This window comes from Chamaea fasciata, unplaced genomic scaffold, assembly GCF_029207755.1.
Source record: "Chamaea fasciata isolate MVZ Bird 193981 ecotype frontalis unplaced genomic scaffold, bChaFas1.0.hap1 SCAF_2, whole genome shotgun sequence".
NCBI lineage: Eukaryota > Metazoa > Chordata > Aves > Passeriformes > Sylviidae > Chamaea > Chamaea fasciata.
This window is the reverse complement of record NW_027094087.1, coordinates 91,645,391-91,666,255: the sequence shown is the minus strand read 5'-3', so window position 1 is coordinate 91,666,255 and position 20,865 is coordinate 91,645,391. Positions and strand designations below refer to the sequence as shown.

The window sequence follows — 20,865 nt, the reverse complement described above, 5'->3', positions numbered from 1 at the left end:
TGATTAAGTTGAAGACCTACATGCTCAATGCATGGGGGAGTGGACTAGATGACATTTGAAGGTCCCTTCCAACCCAAACCTATGATTACATTATTTAATGCTCAGTGGTTTCTCTCTCAAGCCATTCTTCCCCACTACACGTGTACTATGAATTAACTTGAAAGCAGAAAATAAAGTTACTGCTCTGCAGCAATTTTCTCAAGAGGGGGTAAAAGCTACAAATATATTCAGTCATAATTTATTTATTATTTAGGAATTGTCTCCCTATGTATGAAACAACTGTGATTGGTGTGGGACAGAGAGAGGGAATGCCAAAGCCTAAGAATCACCAACCCTTAGTTTCAGAAAATTGTACCAGAGGTATCCAAAGGAAGATAAGAGTCCCTGCACAAGCTCGCAAAACTGAAAATCTGAAAACTGCATCTTTGGGGTTGAGTGGTTGGCTGGTTTTGGGAGGAATGGGGGGTTTCAGGGTGGGCAGGGGGAAGGGACAGAGGGATGTTTAAAAACCAGCAGTTCTTCACTCTGCCTCAGTTCACTGTGAGCTCCTGGGTGAGCATTCTTTGTAGCTGAGAGGCTTGGGAAGCTCTAGGAGCTGTGTTAAGTGTTAGCCACTCCTTTTCACTGCAGTGGAGAGAAACCATGTACCTCATTATTGCTCCTTCATGGGCCTTTTACTCCACAAAAGGCAGTTTCTTCCCTTCCTCCTGCATTAGCCCGTTTCACATCAGAAAACACCAGTCTTCACTTCCCTCCAGGCAGAGGTAATTACTACTCCAGGTAGTAATGTCATGCATAGCTGATAAAAATCAAAGCTGCAGCTCTGCCTGAGAACAACTAAGGAGGGGGAAAGGAGACAGAACACGGGTACAGAACACAATTATACCCCTTAAGGGCACCAAAAAGAGTTTTTTTTACAAAAATACAGACAAAATTTTCTTCCCCAAAACCCACCTATATGAAAAAGAATTACAAGAGAGAAATGGAAGGAAAGAAAAAAACTTCCTCCTGCAACTTGCAATTAGAACAACAAGAGCTGGAATACTGCTTGTTAACACATCAAAGCCCACTATGGAAGAAGAATTCTCATTAATAAAGTCTCCAAATGAACAGTACATATCCACAGTGATTTTAATAGTTCAGCTTCTGAATCGTACACTGTCATGTCTGACATAAAAAGATTGCAACTGGTTTATTAGCTACAAATATAAATATACCTGAATTTTCTTTTTTTCCTTAAGAATAAAAAAGTATCATGTATTCAATCTTCCAAAGTTAGACTTGTAAGGGAAAAGAAGATCATCATATGAAAGTTTTCAAGAGTATACAGATCATTTACATGCAACATGAAATGGCAAGTCACTAAAAATCAGAATCTTTCAAATCTGTCTAGATGATTGTCGCTACTCGTTGTAATAACACACCATTTGTCTTCAGAGCCCATGGAAACTGGCAAGTCTTACTCCGTAATTTCACTCATATTCTCATTTTTTTATACACAGAGCTTCCCAGAAGCCTTTAATAGTCAGAAGATTTATTTGGGTTTTTTGTTTGTTTGTTTGTTTTTGTTGTTTGTTTTTTTTGTTGGGGTGGGGTTGTGTTTTTTTTGCATACACTATTTTAGTCTATTTATTCCTTGACTTTTCCTTTCTGGTCAACTGCAAGCAGTTCTCATTCCTCATTTTGCTGGAGTGAAAAATCCCTCCTCTTTTCTATGTCACATAGATGGTTCAGGCACAACAACCTGATTTTGTCCTTTTGGCTGGCTTGTAGTCCGTGATGTCTACGGTTTGCGGTGGCCCCTCAGCCTTCTGCCGTACGATTATTGGGACTACCATGTCAAACACTGTTTCAAAGAGGTAGTCCACCTTGTATCCTGTCTTTGCACTGGTCTCAAAACACATTTTCTCAGCTGCTGGAACATCCTTCTCATCTAGCATTTTGTATTTCAGGATCTTTTTATAGAGTGCAATTGCATCCTCTGCACGGACTTGTTTTCGCACCTTTGAGCCACAGCTGGCACCAGACTTCCCAGGTCTATTTTCATCCTGTGGTAAAGTACAGTCATCACTGAGGTCAACTTTATTTCCAACAATAGCAAAAATGCAGTCAGCACTTGCACTGTCTGTCAGCGCCAAGAATCTTTCTTCCAGCTCTGTCAGGCTTTGGAGGCTGTTCACATCGTACGTGAGGATCACAGCAGCCGCTCCTCGGCAGTACATAGACCCCAGGCCATGGAACTGCTCCCGTCCTGGCAAAGGTTTAAACACAACAATCGTTAGTGTGCTGGAAAACACATTATTAACCAAGTGAGAGAGTTTTAAAGGAATTTTAAAACCAATTTCACAAGTCTGGATGACACAGTGAAGGTAAAAATGTTAAAATTGTAGCACCTTCAGGTTTTTCCTTCTGTTTTTATGTAAGAAAGCAACAGTGCTGCAGAACAGCTCTGCTCACTGCTTGCTCAGTCTCAGAGAAGGGAATCTGTAGAGACAAGTGAACGAGGAAGCTCATGCAGCATTCATCGTTGCAGAGAGAAAAAAAAAAAAAAAAAAAAAAAAAAAAAACCCTGGCTTCTTTTTTATTAAATTGCATGCAATTGTGATTTAGGTCACATTAACTACTACCCTGCTTGCACCCACAGATGGCCCATCCATCTACTTCACCATTTACAAACAAAAAAGTTCTACTGTTTCAAGTTCTGCTAGAATTTATTACTCCTGTAAATACACCACCAATTTTCAAATACATCTAGCTCAGAAATCTGAATCAAAATCAGTAACCCATTTGTTCCTCAGTTTTGAAGGATTTTGTAAGCTATACAGTCTGATGCTACTTGCCCACAGTTCTCAGGTACACTGGCTTTACAGGAAAAGTCTCTTGTGGTATTCAGCCTGTAGTGATATGCATCTGTCCCACTACCAGTTCTCACACATTTTTTAGAGTATTAAAAATACAATATACAGAAAATCCTAATACATTCTAACAGAAATTTATCTTTTAAGTTGCCCTGGCCATTGGTCAATAACCAACAGTTAAAACATTTCTTTCTCCTCGTTCAGGGACTATCTTCCAGCACCTCCAAGTAAGCCTTGATGGTGTCCTTCAATTTCATTTTCTGGAAGACAAAATTGACTCTTCTTTAAATGCTGGGAAGCAAATAATGTTCCTCAGTAGCTGCAACAGGACTAAGGGAAATGAGGCAGAAGACAATCTGTGCTTTCCTTCCTACTGAGAACTGCTACTTTCCCCAGATACCTGCTACCTGAAGAATATGCTGTATGTTTTACTATCCAAAATTCTATCAAGAAAAAGATGAAACACACTAGATTTCAACCAGCCATCAGAGTCAGCCTTAGGTCACTACATAAGTATGAACAAACAAAGAAAAAAAATAGAAAAGAGAAAAAAGAGCCAACTACATGCTTAAGAACATTTAAAAATCAACATTGTTTTCCAACTCCTTTCATACAATCCCTTTGCAGAGAGCCTTCATCTACAGAAAATCTGGAAAAGATCTGGTTGCATTCATCTTCTGCACAAAGCTACGGACCACCATGAGCTGTCTTATCATCATCAATGATTCATCATGAAATCCTTGTAAATGACTGTGTAATAGGAAAGGCAGAAGAAACTAATGCTGAGAAATGCAGGTCAGCACACATTGGGAAAACACATCTGCACATGAACATGCACACTGTGAAAGGAACTCAGAATCTACCACCAGTTGGGAACAGCACAGTCACTGCAATAAGTCCTTCAACAAACATCAGGACTGTACTCCGCAGCTCCCAGAAGAGAGTCAAAGTGTTCATCATTATCAGTCAAACAGATCTGGGAAACCTCATGCTAGAACATGAAATCCAAGTCTCATTGCACTTTTAACACTGAGGAAAACTCTGGTAACTGCCAGAGAAACAGGTTTAGAAAGGTACAGAGTTCTCTATAAAGACGGGTGAAAGGAAGCTGGTGAGAACGCTCAGAAGTATATAAAACAATTGCAGGAGGAAAAATTGTGGGATCTCTCAGGCTGGTGAAGGATTGGAAAAAAGGGTAGAAACAGATGTCTATAAATACGGGCCTAATGCTGAGAAAAAATAACCAGTTGTTCCTCGGTTACTTTCTCGTCACACAGAAAATGAGGATTTCACATCAAAAACATGCGTGTAATTTAAATACTTTCCTGGAAAGGGAAAAATTAGTAATAGCAATTATATAACATTGCAAAGGTCAAAAGTTCAGTGAATGGCATTCAGAAAACCATTAGGCAAACTTTATGGAAAATTGCTTTGGTGCAATTTTGTATAACCTCTGATTTGCTTTCCCTCAGCAAAAGAAATTCTTTAACTCATGATCCAGGAGGTAGGAAAAAATGAGGTTAAAAAAAAAGAATAGCTATACCCTTGTTTAGGTATGTTGAGTAAGGGCAAGGGAGATTGGGATACAGGGGAGGGAGGAGGTCAGTTCTTTAATGCTTTTTTCCTCCATTCTCATGTTAAAGTTGTACTTTTAGTTGCACTACAACTGAGTCTTTAAATGTCCTCAATTTTTCAATAAAAGTTTGCACTATGACCGATTTTGTTCTCACCCAAACCCTGATTATACTTTGGTCTGGAAACCACAATGGAACATGTATCTCCCCCTGTTCTCCCACTTCAGATGCCTAAGCCATAAAATGCAGCCCCCAGAATCATTTGCTACAGCAACCAAACACTAGAACAATACTGTTACTTGTTTTATGGCATTTGTATGCTAATCTAGTCTTGTACAGCATAATACAAACCATGACACTTTTACATGGCAACTACCAACTGACTACTTCTACAACTAATATATTGTTGAAAGGGGGAAAGAAACAGTAAGAATTTGCCTAGTATGAGGGATTAATTTTGTCAAAGGAATTATGGATAGCCTCCTTTACTCACCCTCACAGCAAAATCAACACGCAGAAAAAACTGCACAATGTATTTTCGCAGGAGTTTCCTTCCACAGACCACTTCTGACACTTAAGGGCTGGAAGAACTCTAAAAATGGAAGAAAAACCCCAAAACTACACAAAGTATTTAAACTAATATCTGTCCTCAAGGTGTCAGGCAAAATAGTATCAGACATTAGGAAAAAATTTACTGCATGAGAACAACCATCCCCTTCTTATAGCCAGTTATTTTTTCCTCTGGACCCATCTGGTCTCACTCCAACCACATATTTTTTTATACAATTAGTTAAATTAAATGGTAAGCCCTGAATCCAACAATTAAACAATTTTGCCTTAAAAAAAAAAAAGGTAACAGAGAAGAGTAACATAATTAGCAAATAATTTGCTATCAAAGAAATTGCAAGAACCACCAAATCAACCACAAAGGCAAAACATCAGGGCAAATTCTGAAAATCAAGCAACAAAAACCTAATTTTCATTTTCTTTTCATCTTTATATGTTGCCATGTTTAGAGCAGTTCAACAACCCTACAGCTGTACCCCTATCTGCAACACCATCAGCTTTCCAAAGGTCTTCCATCAAATATATGAAGTACTCTTGGGAGACTTCAGCCATTCAGAGGCAGCACAACCAACGAGCATTGTCAAAGTCCTGTGATGGTTGTCATAAACAAATCAAAGTTTTGAGCCAAATGGACCTCAGTACCATAAAGTTCATAATGAACCCAACAAAGAAGGGAAAAGCAGACCTTGCAAGAGGCCAGCTTGACAAATGAGCAAGGCTAGATTTAAAGTGTACTATGACTTGAACTTAAGGCATCTTACTGCACTTTGACCTCTCAGCTGGAAGGCAGCAGCCCCTGTGAATGCTTTCTCTGGATGAGACCACAGCCTGTCCAAGCATCCCAATCCCTTCCCAGCTGTGGGATTCACTAACAGCAGCACCTCAGTTCTGCTCTTGGGGCTCTCTGCCTGCCCATGGCCCCTGAGGGCGGTATCCAAAGTAGCCCATGAAGTTGCTGTGGATGTTTATGAGAGCAGAAGCCAGATTTGAATCCTCCTTACCTACCACCTCTTCAAAGGCCTTCACCACAACTTCTGAAGTGGCACAACTCACACAGACACACTCTTTCAAGAAAACTTCTATCGGAAGAAGTTTAAAATCACTCGGTGTTGAGCACATACAAAAATGCGAAACAAGCTGTTACTTTCAGCCTGGAGGGAATAAAACTCAAGGAATAATAAAGAATTATAAAGGTCTTCAATAAAGTACTGAAAAAAGTACTGTTTCTACTTTGATATCACAGTCTGAATGGCAGCATAACTCAGGTCCTAAGGTAAATATGTAGTGGGGAAAAGTACACAAAGGTGGGCTACAGAGGCATGCTACTATTGCATTAAAATTGCACAGTATCGGAGAATTGTCCAGGAAGTGTTCAGTCTATAAACCAGGCACCTTCCAAGGATTTTCACTATGATTTGTGCAGTTCTGTAATCTGAACAATAGAGAACAGAAACACAAGGTATCAGCTAGGTTTTGCCTTTCAGATTCGCTTTATGGGAGTCTGAACTTGAGTGTACATGGTGAGGGACAGGAACTTTACCCTAGGGAGATAGCTGGAAGAGGAAAGAAAAGAGAAAGTATGACATCCATGACACAGCACAGAAATCAGTATCAGAAAGAACTGAGCTTTGAGGATTCAGCTGCAGTAGATGGAAGTTCAAAGGGTGACCCTTGTGCTCTTGAGTTACCTCAGCAGGAACATCCTCACGATCACAAGAGTAGACAAAGATCCCTTTTGAAAGGGGAACAACATTTCTTTCTGTTCCCAGACAAGGCAGTAAAGCTGTGACCCTTTAAAGGACATCAGGGGAAACAATTTTGCTAGGAACTGACATTTCTACTTGCGCAGATATACCAAGATATGGAATGACTATCAAAGAACAAACAGTAAAGGTCCCTAAAGGTTTCAGGAGAATTCCCCTGCCCACATATGATTCAGGTTGCTAGGTGTTGACAGTGAAGTCAGAGTTCTTCATCACTTGTTCAAGACTGGTATTTATTTCTCGTAGGTGGCTTTATCATATTTCCCTTGAAGTCAGGAGCTTTCTTAAGAACTGGACTACACCTGTGGTCACCTGGGGATAAAAATAAAGCTCTCCATCCCAAAGGATTAACAAGGAGGACCTAAGTAGAAATTAGTGTAAAGACAAGTCACAAAACACTGGAGAGTCCAATTTCTACAAGTCCAGGAGCTGTCCGAATACATGATTTCCTGATCTGCCAGAAAAATGCCAACATTCCATTTTTCTTCAAGACAAAGCTCCCCATAGAATGAAAGTCTCTGATGGGGAAAAACTAAATAATTAAACCAACAAACACAAACAAACAAAAACCTCCACTACAACACCCCCTATCATTCCCCAGAAAAAAAACAACCACCAGCCACAAAAACAATTACAGCTGAGCACCTATGAAATTCGTTTAAGCTCCACCTTTACCCAGTATTATACATTCAAAAAGCTGCATTATATATGACACTTGCATATGCTGAAGGTTCAGAATGCAACAGATGTCTAGCTCTACTGAAAAACAAGATGACGTTTATTTTGTTTATACTCATTACTTAGATATGAATCAACATTCAAGGCATGTACTGTGCCGTATTTTAGCAGCTTCTATTTAAGTTATTAAAATTAGACATGTATGTCTTGGCCAAAGCAGAATATAACCAACATAGGAGAGTAGTGATCTTAATACCCAAAGGGCTTAACTTGCATGTTTTAAAGTAGAAAGAGCTACACATAAAAGAAGAAAATAACAACCACATGGGTTAAGAGAACAATGAACAAAGGAAAATTCTTTAATACAGTTCTCCAAAGAGAAAATATCAAAAACAGTCAAGAAAGTGGGCTCAAAGTACTACATGGTTGAGACATGCTTACTCCACTTCTAAAGAAGGTTTATTCTGAATTATTAACTCAAGAATCTTCATCTCAAAACAGAAGACTTAAATCTGTGAAAGAAATCATCTCTTCCCTTAAATCTATGCAATTTTTATTTAATGATCAAATACTTTGAGTTCTGAAGGATTCTGAAATTGCCAAGACCCTGCAAACATCCCCACTCTACAAAGATGAATTATTCTAGATTGCTAAATCTCCTTCTGCAAAACAGCAGCTCAGTATGAGAAAACAACCCACACAAACCAGAAGCAACCATTCACTTCTCACTTAAGGCAAGAAATCAGGATCAAACTGAGCCCTGTTCCCCTGTCAGCTTTAATTATACTAGAAATACCACACTTCCACTTACAAATGTGCCCCTTGGACTAAACATCAGTGACTAGAAAGACTAGAACTTGCACACTGCACAATCATTTTCTATTAATTACTTAAACACCCTCAGGTCTGGTCTTGGAAAATGGAGGTTATTTAAAAACACTTTTAAAATAAATAGAGACAACTAAGACAACTTCAGTCTTCGTAACATTTTTCTTCTCACTCTGATTTAAAACACAAAAACATGTGAAAGCATCATCATGTTGCACGATTGCTTCTTCCTACCAATGTATACATACACACACAGTCCTTATCACAGAGGTTATTCACAAGCTTAGAACTAAAGCTAAGAGCCAAGCCTGACAGCATTTAGGTATTTATACTTCTGCTTTTATATAGATAAAAGAAATGTACTGCATGAGCTGCTTCTCCTTCCCTGAAGGCTGGAGTTCAGGAAGGCAAATATACTCTGGACATTAGTTCCAAGCGCTACAAATCTCTTCCCATAAAAAAGATCATAATATCCCAATGAAGGCAAGTCCCAGATTCAGAGGAGCCAACGATGTATTTGAGCTGACTGCCACAGATGAGAAAGCCTTATGAACTGTAAGCAGTGAAGCAGAGGATTCCTTCTAACACATTTAACTCCATGATATTTGAAAAAAAGGCAAATCTCGAGACTGCAGTGTGCTGTTATACAGTAGGAGTGTAACATTATTTTCCTGATCTGGAAGTGGCATTACATTATGTCACTATAATCTAGTCCCCGCTGAATTCACATTCAGAAATTTTATACCATCTACTGGCAGGCTATAGAATAGAATTCTATCCAATATTAAAAATTCAATTTAATAGATCTGATTTTTGCCTGGACAACTGGATAAAGTTACTCAAGAAAATCCAGCTACTTATCTAACTGGAAGCAGAGAAAGTTTTGATAGAACAGGAAATGCCTTGGCACTATAATCCTAAATTTATGAGCTGTGGTTCCACAGTAAGACTTTTATCCTGAGAGATTAAGCTGTACCCTTCTACATAAATAAAAATATTGAAGAGAGGGTTTTTTTAGAAGACTACTAAATTGCCATCAGTGATCTGACAGCGTCTGGGATAAAACACATACAAAAATATATGTAAACTCTGTTACTAGGGAATTTAAATTATGATAGAAATAAAAATCTAGGAAAAATACACAGAGATAACTAAGTGAAGGACTGTGAAAAAGGGCTAATTCTTAAACACATTTTTTAAAAGTGCATAAATCTTATCTTTTCTCTTTGGAAGAAAACTTATGCAGGAATACTTAACAGATATTAATATATTCTCCATGGAATAAGAGGAAAACCTACAACAGGTTTCAGGAAAAGTTGGATGAAATTAATAGCATTACTAAGCATTAAGGCCTTTTACCAGGGATTCTGTCTCTAATATAATATGCAAGGGAAAAAATAAAACTCATCCTTCATTTCCATTCCTTTTCATAACAAAGCCAATATCCTTTTGGACATCTAAATTAGCTATTAAGATTCTGCCCAGAGAAGACATCTACCCCCCTAGAAGGCTAGTCTACACCATCACGTACCATGCGCATTAAGAAATGCAGCTCACTCTTCCTCTGCTTTATCTAAAGATACCAAAAGCACAAACTGTGTTGCTACAAAAATTTAAAAAACTATCACAATCAGTGTGTCTGGGAAAGGAATTAATTCAGAATAATTATTTGTAAAAAAGAATCACTAGAAGGCATCTGAAATAAAGAAAAACGGATCACTTACTGGAAATGGAAATTCCACTATAATTTATACATAAGAATAGTAATATACTTAACGAATAAAGCTTTATGCAGATTTCTTCTACTTCTTTCCTCTCCCCTTAAAGTATAACAACTAAACTAAAGCTAACTAATATGCCATAAATAGGATCTGAAGGACATGCTTCAGCAAGGACCAACAAATACAAAATAGAAGATTTTGCACTAAAGTTCTACCCATTTCACCTACTTTCTTGAAAGATACGTCTTCCCTTAAAAAGGATTAATAACTTTGCTAAAAGTAATGCTACCTATATTTATTTACAGATTCAAGCTTACTGCTTGTTTAGAGCATTTTCAAAAGGAAAGTTACACAAATCCCAGGATAGCTGGGGTTGGAAGGGACCTCTAGAAATCATCCAGTCCAACCTCCCTGCTGAAGCAGGCTTGCCTAGAGCAGGTTGCACAAGATAATACCAGGCAGGTTTTGAACATTTCCAGATAAGGAGGATCCAAAACCTCCCTGGACAGCCTGTTCCAGTGCTCTATCACACTCAAAGTACAGAAGTTTTTCCTAATATTTAGATTACACTTCCTGTGTTTTGATTTGTGCCTTCTTTCCCCTGTCCCATCACCAGGCACTAGTGGACAGACTGGCCCCAGCATCTTGTCACCTGCCCTTAAGATTTGTACATGGTGGCAAGATCCCATCTCATCTTAAGTGGCTAAAATAAATGACAGCATGAACTACTATTCATGTGCTTCTCTTTATGGTTCTCACCAGTAAAAAGTGCTCATCATTCTATTTTGGCTGTATTTCCTGGTTTTCTTTCTTTTTTGCTATATACTCCCAGAATGATTATAGGCCAATCCACTCAAGAAAGCACTGATTTGTTGAGAGAAAAATCCTCTTTATGCCCCTGACCTTTCTAAGAACATCTTTCCCTTATCAAACTTGAAGTATACCAATAGGTCAAGCAGTTTTAACTGACTTCTTAATTTTTATTTAGAACATCAATTCAATTAACATTCCAAAAGTGATACTCTGGCACAATTCACATAAACAATTCTTCCAAAAAAGTTCACTTAAATGGGTCTTTTATTGTTAGGACAAACAGCACACTGAGAAGTTATGCAAGAATGTCAGCGTGGTGTGCTGCACATCACATGTCAAACTCTGCAAGATGTGGTTAATGATCTACGGGATCATCTGAGCATTATCTGAAGAAGATGGGTTGTTGTAATATGCTTTTCTTCACAAAGAGGCACACACAAACCCCTGTTCAATAAGAATCATAAAACAGAAAATAATGGGGATTTTTTGCTGCAGATTAGTTTTATTTCATATTCTCCAAGAAGATTATCAACATAGGCATGTCCTGGTAGAAGCTCCAAACTAAAAGGCTAGTCACCACATTCTTCTGATGTGTGGAAGAAATGTCTCAAAAGCCACGTAGCCTTAATTCACAGCACACCTCTAAAGAACCAACAACTGAAACATGGGTAAAAATCTCCTGGGTTTTTTGACAGTTAACAGTGTGATAGTTTACGGAGAAATCTGCTTTTAAGGAAAAGCTTAATTTTCTAAAGGCAGCTAAACTAAAAGCAGATGCCTAGCAGCTTACACAGGTGCCAATCAGTTACAACCTGCAGAGCATTCTGAGTCCCAGAGGTACCCAAAAAAGCCGATTACCACAGATGAAGCCTTCTCACCCACAGCTCAAATACAATAAACATCCCTCAGTCATCTTGTCAAATGCTGTATTATTCAACCATGAATTAGTTTAAATATTCCCAGAAACTTTTTTAATCCAGCCCTGAAGAGTAGTTTGTCCATTTTCATTCCATAGCTGGTAGTGAAGGCTTGCATTTCTGGTTCCAAATGACAGACCTGTCAGACACACTCAATGAAAGGAGGAGATCAAGTTTACATGGGAGAGAATAAAAGAGGAAAGAAAAAAAATCATAAAGGAAAAAAACATTTACAGAGCACGATCAGTGACCAGGTGTAATCCTCATTCAAATTTTACCTCCTGCATAATAAAGATGATAGAATTTCACTCAGTCCTTGTCTTGTGACTTAGGGGGAATTTATATTCTATAAAGTATCTAAAGAAAGGAAAGTTACTTTCCCACCAGCTAGCTTGTTGGGAGTTCAGCTTTCAGATTCTGAGTTTTGATAGACTTTTAGCTTCACAGAGTAATCTGTTCAAAAAACAAACACCCCTCCCTCAAACACCAAACTAAAAAACACCAGACTCCCCAAACCCCAGAAAAACTCCACACTACTCCTAAAAGGTATTCCCCTACGACTTAACCTCCTTCTTGTTAGGCCAGAGAAATGAATATTTTTTCACTCAGACTCTTTGCCTCTGGCATATTTCTCTAAACTTAAAACCCTACCCGTAGCTCCTTTCTCCCATCTTTCCATATTATTTTATTACTAAAAAATGTAAAAAGAATCTCACTGAAGTTACAATGTTACTTAAATTCTTGACGACTTTTATCTCTTCCTACACTTGTACTTTCCCCAAACAGCCCATAGGTTCTGGGACAGCACAAGGTACCAAGAGCTTGGTTTGCCATCTACTACCAACACAATGGACCTTGCAAAACATACTGCTGCCCAATGAATCTAGCTTAACCTGTTGTCAGCACCCCATAACATTAGTCTCTCTTCATCTGCAGCCTTATACATTTGTTTAGTCTGTCTATTTCTAGCTGCAATTGTCTTTTTATAAGGAGACTTACAGACTCGGTGCCTTTGGACTAAAGGCTTATTTAGGGTTTCTATAATCAGCAAAGCCTTCAGCTGCACAATGCCTATATAAAGGAGAAGAAATATCAGAGAAGATTCCTGTTATCTACAAGATTTAGCCCACTAGCTTCAGCTTTTCTGGAACAAAAATTACCTGGAATTTGTTCTGCTACATAAATGCAAAATTATTTTTCTTGCTGCCAAGAATGAATCAGAACTCACCATTCTAATAATGAAATTAAGACTGAGCTTGTAAACTCACAAGAATTTTAATTTCAAAGTAGACGTTCCCATAGAAACACCAGAATGCTTTCTATCCAAAGCTATCACGTTTCATAAAAACACAAATATGCTTTCTATCATAAGTTTTAAACTTCATCATATTATGTTTAGTAATATAAAGCATTACAAAGAGACACAGAGAAAACCTCCTAACCACACTACATAGCATGTTTTTGCCAACAAAAACTTTGGCTAGATTCCCATTATGAAAAAAAAAAACCCTATTTGTAGCTAAAGATTCCACTCATGTCTCTACAATCCTGAGTAACTTTTACATTTAGCTAGTTGGATTTACTTTTTTCAAACCATTAATTTTATTTAGTTCACTTGATGTACCTTGTTTATTTCTTGAAAAAGGAGATGACCCCAGAAGATTCAAGAACCTCATGTATTTTCAGCTGCCTGGAAGGGTAGTGCCTCATAAAAGAGGAACGAAACTAATATTAGACCTGCCAGACTGGCAAGAGTACCAAGGTGCATCTTCAACACAAACTGAAAAAATGACACCAGTTTTTAACTGTTTCCCTCTGAAATCTGACAGATTTAATCTTCACAATCCCTGTGAAGGGAAATGTTTTATCTAAACACTGATATCTGGCAAAAGAAATGAGGGCAAGACAGATTGATGGGACATTATCATCCTGTCTATCAGCAAATGCTCCACCAGAACTCCAGCTGAAATCTAGCATCAACACCATGTCTATTGAAAATGTGACAGGGTGCTAAATTAAGCTAATTAAGTTAAATTTATGAAGTTCCTATATGCCTTTACTGAAATGAGAGCAGGAATGCAAGAATGAAACTAGAAATTTAGTCCAAGTAAGTAAAAATCATTGATGTGAAATTCTTCTAAAACGATCTGTCTATAAGAAAAGTTGAAACTACTGCTTAGAAAGAAGTGATCATTTGGCAGCTTTCCTTAAGGAAAATATGATTGGAAGGAAATCATAAAGGGGTGGGGGGAAAAGAGACCTTGGATTTACCTTAGAAGAGCTCTGCAGGAGGCATTATCACTGAACACAACTGCAGCAGCAGAGCTTGACAGTCAAATATTGCTCAGCAGCGAGTAACAAAGAGGCCAGCTGCAGGACAGGGCTGTACAACAACCTGACCTAGGCAAGACACCCACTTCAGGCCTGTGGGAGGTGGTTTTAAGCTTTAACACCTGCTGAAACACCAATTCAGCTCTTCAAAGAACAGTACCTTCTACAGAAAACAATTCATTTTCCACAGGGTGAGTTCTAAAAGCAGATGGTTTTTCTTTGCAGTACCTGAAAACTGATACTTTTCCCCTTAATTTCCAATTCCTTTCCACAGAGGTAAAGGCACTGCAGATGAGCCCACCTCCCAACACAATTTCCAAGCAGAGGGTGTTGCCAAGTCCTCAACTTCAGAGTCACTCAAAGGAGACTTTCAAAGCCCACACTCTCTCCCAAAGCTTGCTCCTCAAACTGAGAAGCAGCTCTTTAGCTCAGGCAGGAATGCGTGGCCAGGTGTGCTTTAGCACCGTTTGCTGGCACTGCATGGCCAGGAGGTCACTCCACATTTACTGGATGTTTTATATTGCTCAATAAAGAGCTGGCAGATTAGCTTGGTGCGCTAGTTTGGCTGGGGCAGAGTCAGTTTTCTTCACAGTACCCAGTACAGGGCTGTGTTTTGGGATTTGTGCTGCTGATTTGGGAAACTGCATAGATAACACAGGGATATTTCAGCTATTGCTGAGCAGCACTTGCACAGTATTAGAAAATTTCCTGTTTCTCATATACTTCAATACATATTTTAACCTTAATTAATAGATAATACATACTTTAACCAATATGTACCTTAAGAAAGAAATCTTGAAGACACACAAGCAGGCCATCCCTATATGCTGAAAGACAATGTAGCCACCTGGACTCTGACAAAGCCTTTGACACCACCTCCCGTGGTATACTCCTGGAAAAGCTGGCAGCCCACATCTTGGACAGGAGCACTCTGCTGGATTAGGAACTGGCTGGATGGCTGGGCCCAGGGAATGGTGGTGAATGATGCTGCATCCAGCAGGCATCTGGCCACTAATGGTATGCCCCAGGGAATAGTGCTGGGCGTGGTCCTGTTTAGTATCTTTCTGGATTATGTGGATGAGGAGACTGAATCTACCACCAGCAAATTCACAGACAACACCAAGCTGGGTCGATCTGCTGGAGGGTGGGAAGGTCTGGCAGAGGGAACTGGACATGCTGGATCGATGGGGTGAGACCAGTGGCAAGAGGTTCAACAAGACCAAGGGCCAGGTCCTGCACTTGGCAACAACAACCCCCGGGAGCAGTACGGGCTGGGGGCAGAGTGCCTGGAAGTGGCCCAGCAGGAAACGACTTGGGAGTGCTGGTCAACAGCACATGTCCCATGAGGAGAGGCTGAGGGAGCTGGGGCTGTTTAGCCTGGAGAACAGAAGGCTCAGCAGGGACCTTCTGACCCTCTACAATCACCTGAAAGGAGGGTGTAGCCAGGAGGGGCTCGGCCTCTTCTCCTGAGTAACCAGCAACAGGACAAGAGGACACAGACTTAAGCTGCACCAGGGGAGATTTAGGTTAAATATTAGGGAATAATCTCTTCACAGAAAGGGTGATTAGACATTGGAATGGGCTGTCCCTGGAGGTGTTTCAGGAAAGACTGGAGATGGCACTGAGTGCCATGGTCTAACTGACATGATGGTGTTCAAAGGTTGGACTTGATCTCAGAGATCTTGTCCAACCTATTTGATTCTGTGATATCACCCAGCCAGTGAGGGGGCTGGGGGTGCACATGAAATTGGGATGCAGCCAGGACAGCTGGGCTCAACTAACCAGAGGGATATCCCACACCATATGGTGTCATGCTTAGCAGATAAAGCTGAGGGAAAGGAGTAGGAAGTGGGGGATGTTCAGAATGATGGCACTTGTCTTCCCAACTCAACATTACACATGATGGGACCCAGCTTCCCTGGAGATGGCTGAACAACTGCCTACCAATAAGAAGTCAGGAATGGATTCTTGTTTTGCTTTGCTGGCACACGCAACTTTTGCTTTACCCACTAAACTGTCCTTGTCTTAACCCACAATTTTTTCTCACTTTTACTCCCCCAGTTCTCTCCCCCATACCAGTGGGGCAGAGGAAGCAAGAGGCTGCTTGGAGCTCAGCTAAGATTGCCCTCCTTAATATATCTCAATAAGCACTCTGAAATTTTACCACTCATCAGCATTCCCATCAGCTCTCGGCAAAGAATTGTTAAGTCAGAGTCTGCCCAGTACCTCAAAGACAAGAAATTCTTCCTGTTTTTCTTCATTCTTCATTCCTGTTTTAAGCTGAGTTAGGTTTTTGAACTTCCTCGTTAGACAATTTGCTATAGCCTTAGCTCTTTACAACCTCCTTTTTTTTTTTTAATCAAAATTCCCCCGTAGGATTTCTTGCAGAATGGTTACCTACATACATACCAAGTCAATCAGTACAATTCACCATACCATTTTCTAAGTGAGGAAACACCATAAACTTAATAAACATCTTAATTAAGGGAATTTACATTTTAGAGATGACAATAAGTTCATTGTTTCTCATTGCAGACCCTCTTTGTATTAAATTTTGTATCCAGCCATACCAAAAATTAAACATTCTACTCTTTTAGAAACATTCTTCTTTTTCCATATTATCACTTTAACCCCAAACACATTACATGTATTTCTGTCTCTTGGCTGTCAGTTATTTCTCTTCTTCCCATGTATGGGAAGCCAAACCATCAAGAAGCAGCTGTGAACTCTTTTGTGTACATCCACCCAGTGGGAGTCACACACACAGGAACACAGTGTTAGCTTTCTTCCACAGACCCACAGGAGAGCTTCTGAGCTTGCTGCCCAGAGAGGCTGCAGGTGCTCCATCCCTGGACGCATTCAAGAACAAGCTGGATGGGGCCCTAGGCAAGCTGATCAAGTGGGTGGTATCCCTGCCCATGACAGGAGTTGGAACTAGATGATCTTTCAGATCTTTTCCAACCTGAACCATTCTAGATTCATTTACATGGGCACTAGCTATGGCAGTGCCTACTTTCCATCAGCCCCACTTTCAAGATAATTCTTTCCATTAATATTTCAAAAGCATTAGCAGAAAAGACAGACCAACAGAACCCAGCCCTACTCCTCAATGCTCCACTTCAGGGCCATTCCAGGACACCAGCCAGAGGCCTTTAAGAACCTGCAAGAAGTTCAGTATTTAGACAGTTTCAGGGATCTCCAGGTTGTTTCTACCACAGTATCAGGCCATCAAAAGCAAGAGTTCTTTAGCCTTTAGTAATCAGTCTGGAAGGTCACATATCCATGGGAATGCACCTTCCAACCCCACCACACAGCCAGAGACCATTCTCTTCTTCCACAGCTGCAGCACAACTTTGTTCAGTACATGCATGGGGCACTGCAGTGTAGAGAGGGACCCAAGTATATTGGCCACACTTTCTTTTGAAGATAAAATTAATTACTAGGCTCATATGTAGGCAGCACCTCAAGCTCTATTTCCATAAATCTTTCATCCTACTAGTATGTTTCCAGGTTGATTAGGAGTAGAGGACAAGAGGAAGAGAACTAGAAGCACTTCTTGAGGCCTAGCTTTTACAAAACTGAAGTTAGTGCAAGACAGCAGCTAAATGCTGGTATTCATCACTGATCACTACTAGGTGAGGAGGGGGAGGGAATGACATCTGCGAATCACAACATTCACGTTCCAAAAAACAGAGTCCAGGTTTCATGAAAACACATTTGAGAGCTGGCAGGCTGTTTTGTAAGAAGTGACCTTCTGTGTCACATGTTTCAAAAGTGAGGAATGATTCTTGCACTCATAACAAATAACACAGTTGTCCAAAATGCTTCAGGAAGCTCTGGTTATCAGCTCAATAGCAGGTACCCACAGCTGGTCTGCCTCTGCAGTTACTTGGCAAGTGCCTCTTATTTAAGGTTAAATCATCTTTTGATGAAATGGAACTGAAGCACAGTAGATAACTATATGCTAGCTCCTGATTTGTAACACTGAGTTTAACTTCAAACCAGCCTTCACTAGAAATCTGAAAAATATTTAAACTGTGCTAAATGTGGCCATGGATATTGCAAAGTGAATGAAAAAGTCTACTTTTTTTTTTTTAAGAAATTCATATTAGTAACATGGGACAAAAAATTACACTCACTCATTATGATTTGTTTCAACATTTTCAATGATTTATAGGCAGGTTCTCAACTAAGAACACAAGCAATGAATTAGTGCACAATTAACCTTGAAGAAAATTATAACTGCTTTTATTCCTTACCAGCTACCATCAGTTTCTATTCAGTTGAAATCTTCTTCACTGGGTGCTTCTAAATAGTTGCTATTTGTCAGAAGCAGGAGGCAGCTCTGGTTATGCAGTGGGCAGCAAGTATCAGGAGACTGTGCCAGACGCAGTGATGCTACATGCAGCTACATGGATTTTATGGGAACGTATTTAAAACTTGTTTAAATCATTAAGATAATCTGAATGATCTTAATTAAAACAGGACATGCAACTTGCATTTTCAGAGCTTATGCTGACCAAGATAAACAAATAGCCCTTACATTTCCAGCACTACTTCTCCATTTTAATTCTACTTCCAGCTTCTCTGCCTTCATGCTTAAGAGAATATGTAATATCCACAGTTTAGGAGCATTACTTTGAGAATTAAAGAAACTAATCAGACAAGAGGCATGGTATAAAATCTCATCTCATTATTGTTTGCCATCCTGGTACAAAGGAAGTAGCGCTAAAAATCATAAACAGCTCAGTTCTGAACTTTCTGAACAAAGGAAGTTGCAAAGAGCAAAGTTAACACTGTCCAATGTCTGCCCATTCGACTCTCATGCCAAGAGGGAAAGCTACTTACAGAAATGGAACTGCTTACTGATTTGCTTGCACTGCACCCTTTTCTTTCATAATTAGGGCAGTATCTCTAGGTCACAAAGTGTTCTGCCACTCAAAGAGAAGGCAGACACCAACTATTCCATTTCCACTGTGTTTTCAAGATTAGAAGTGAAAAAAAAAGTCAAACAAGACAAGGTGGAAAGGGCACAAAACACTAGACCAGGAAGGGAGATAAGGGAAACAATACAGATGTCATGCATACAGCTATCTGCTGAAGGAATGAAAGCTCATGTCCTCAAGACAGTCTTACAGTCTCATAAAAAAAAAGAAGCAATCATACTGGTAGGGGTTGGAGGAACTGAGCAGTTTGTGACATTTTTAGTTTCACGAAATTAGAGATTTGGTTTCTTAAAAAGCAAAAGCCTATATCAGGAAGAAAAAAAATAAAAAATAAATTCACTCATTACACCAGTGGGGATTTTTTTTTTTTCTGTTTTAAAACATCTAAGTCTCACTTACAGCAAACCACAAGATTTGATGATCCCTTTTATGAGGCTTGGAAGATGCTGACTCAACTACACACAGCTTTTTCTTTCATTTATTTTTGTAACTATAAGCCACTACAGGTTCTGGTCATTTCCCCCTTTTCTGAATGAACCAAAATTTTGAGAGCAAATGATAGGTTGAAAATAAACAAAAAAAATGATCTAAAATATTATCAAGATCCTTATTTCTACCTTCAACAATTTAGAAAAGAACAACAAGAGATTTATATGCCCAGATCACATATCTCACTATGAAGAACAGAAACTGAATTTTCAAGGCCTTTCACAACAAAATCTCACATATTTAAATATATATGGTTGAATATTATAAATGCCTAAAAAATCATAAGTAGTCATCAGCTGCAGAATGTAAACCAAAAATTTTCCTTTTATTTCAACTCTACTGAAGGCCATTATTTTTAAACTAAGCATGTAAAAGTGGTTGGATGACAGCATAATACCTTTTCTCTCTATTTTGTAAGAATCTCCTGAAGTGAAAAACAGTAGTTAGGAATATTATGCTATGTAACAGGGTAAAGAAAATATGTAATTTTATTAAAAAGAAAAGCTAAAGGAACAAGGAGAAGTATCTACATCAAATGCTCACACAGGTGTTTAGGGTCTCAACAGGAATCCTCCATGAGTGGCTACTTGGTGGCCCATGCAAAGCCAACTTCAATTCTCATCTGCTTCCTAAGAGATGGAAAGATATACTAGAAAATTCACAAACATATCTGATGATCTATCTTCCTTTAAACGCCATGTTAATAAGCTTCTAGATTTGTGTCTTTCCACACCCAGGTTGGTATGGAAATCTTGTATGTTTGAGTTGGTTGCCCTAAAGGAAGCTATCCTGAATCTCCTGTGATGTAGGATGGCAAATTACTTACATTAGGAATCCAAATTAAGAGCAAAAACCCACTCACTTCCTTTGACCACCTCTGCTCTCTGCAGCACACTTGCATAAGTTAAATCACCAACCTGAAATCTCACTTCCTAGGCATATCTTCAAGTACTGAATATGAAATGACAGTTAATCAAGCACAGGAAAAGGAATTTATCACAGCTTTGATGCCTTTTGATCAACCCCCTGGATGTTGCACCCAGTGTTTCCCTGAAAGAATAGAAATCTTTCAGACTTGGAAGAGAAAATCATTCTTTCTATTCCACAATTTTTAATGGCTCCAAATATATCCACCACAGACTCAGCGTCTTTCTGGATGGAGACCCAAACAAAGGTTATTTGTTTGGCTATTTTGCAATAGCAAAATGTGACTCAGATGAGGGATTACTAAGTGTACCTTTAGTTCAGGCAGTAAAACACTGCCACTTGGAAGCTCACATGGCCAGTGGCTTCAACATGAGACAGCAATTGGAGTGAAGCAAGCAATTCATCTAGATATAAGACGTGACTGCAGTGTGAAGTGAAGACACTTAAACTAGC

General features: G+C 39.3%; 1 protein-coding gene across 1 annotated transcript in view; it reads right to left on the bottom strand.

Moving 5' to 3' along the window:
* Nucleotides 1-1,108: 1,108 nt before the first annotated feature.
* Nucleotides 1,109-20,865, bottom strand: part of RAB20 (RAB20, member RAS oncogene family) — a 28,502-nt gene continuing 8,745 nt past the window's right edge. Inside the window, exon 2 of the mRNA XM_066176769.1 lies at nucleotides 1,109-2,251. Coding sequence (XP_066032866.1) covers nucleotides 1,731-2,251 — 521 coding nt within the window. The 3' untranslated portion in view covers nucleotides 1,109-1,730. The remainder of the gene's footprint in view (nucleotides 2,252-20,865) is intronic.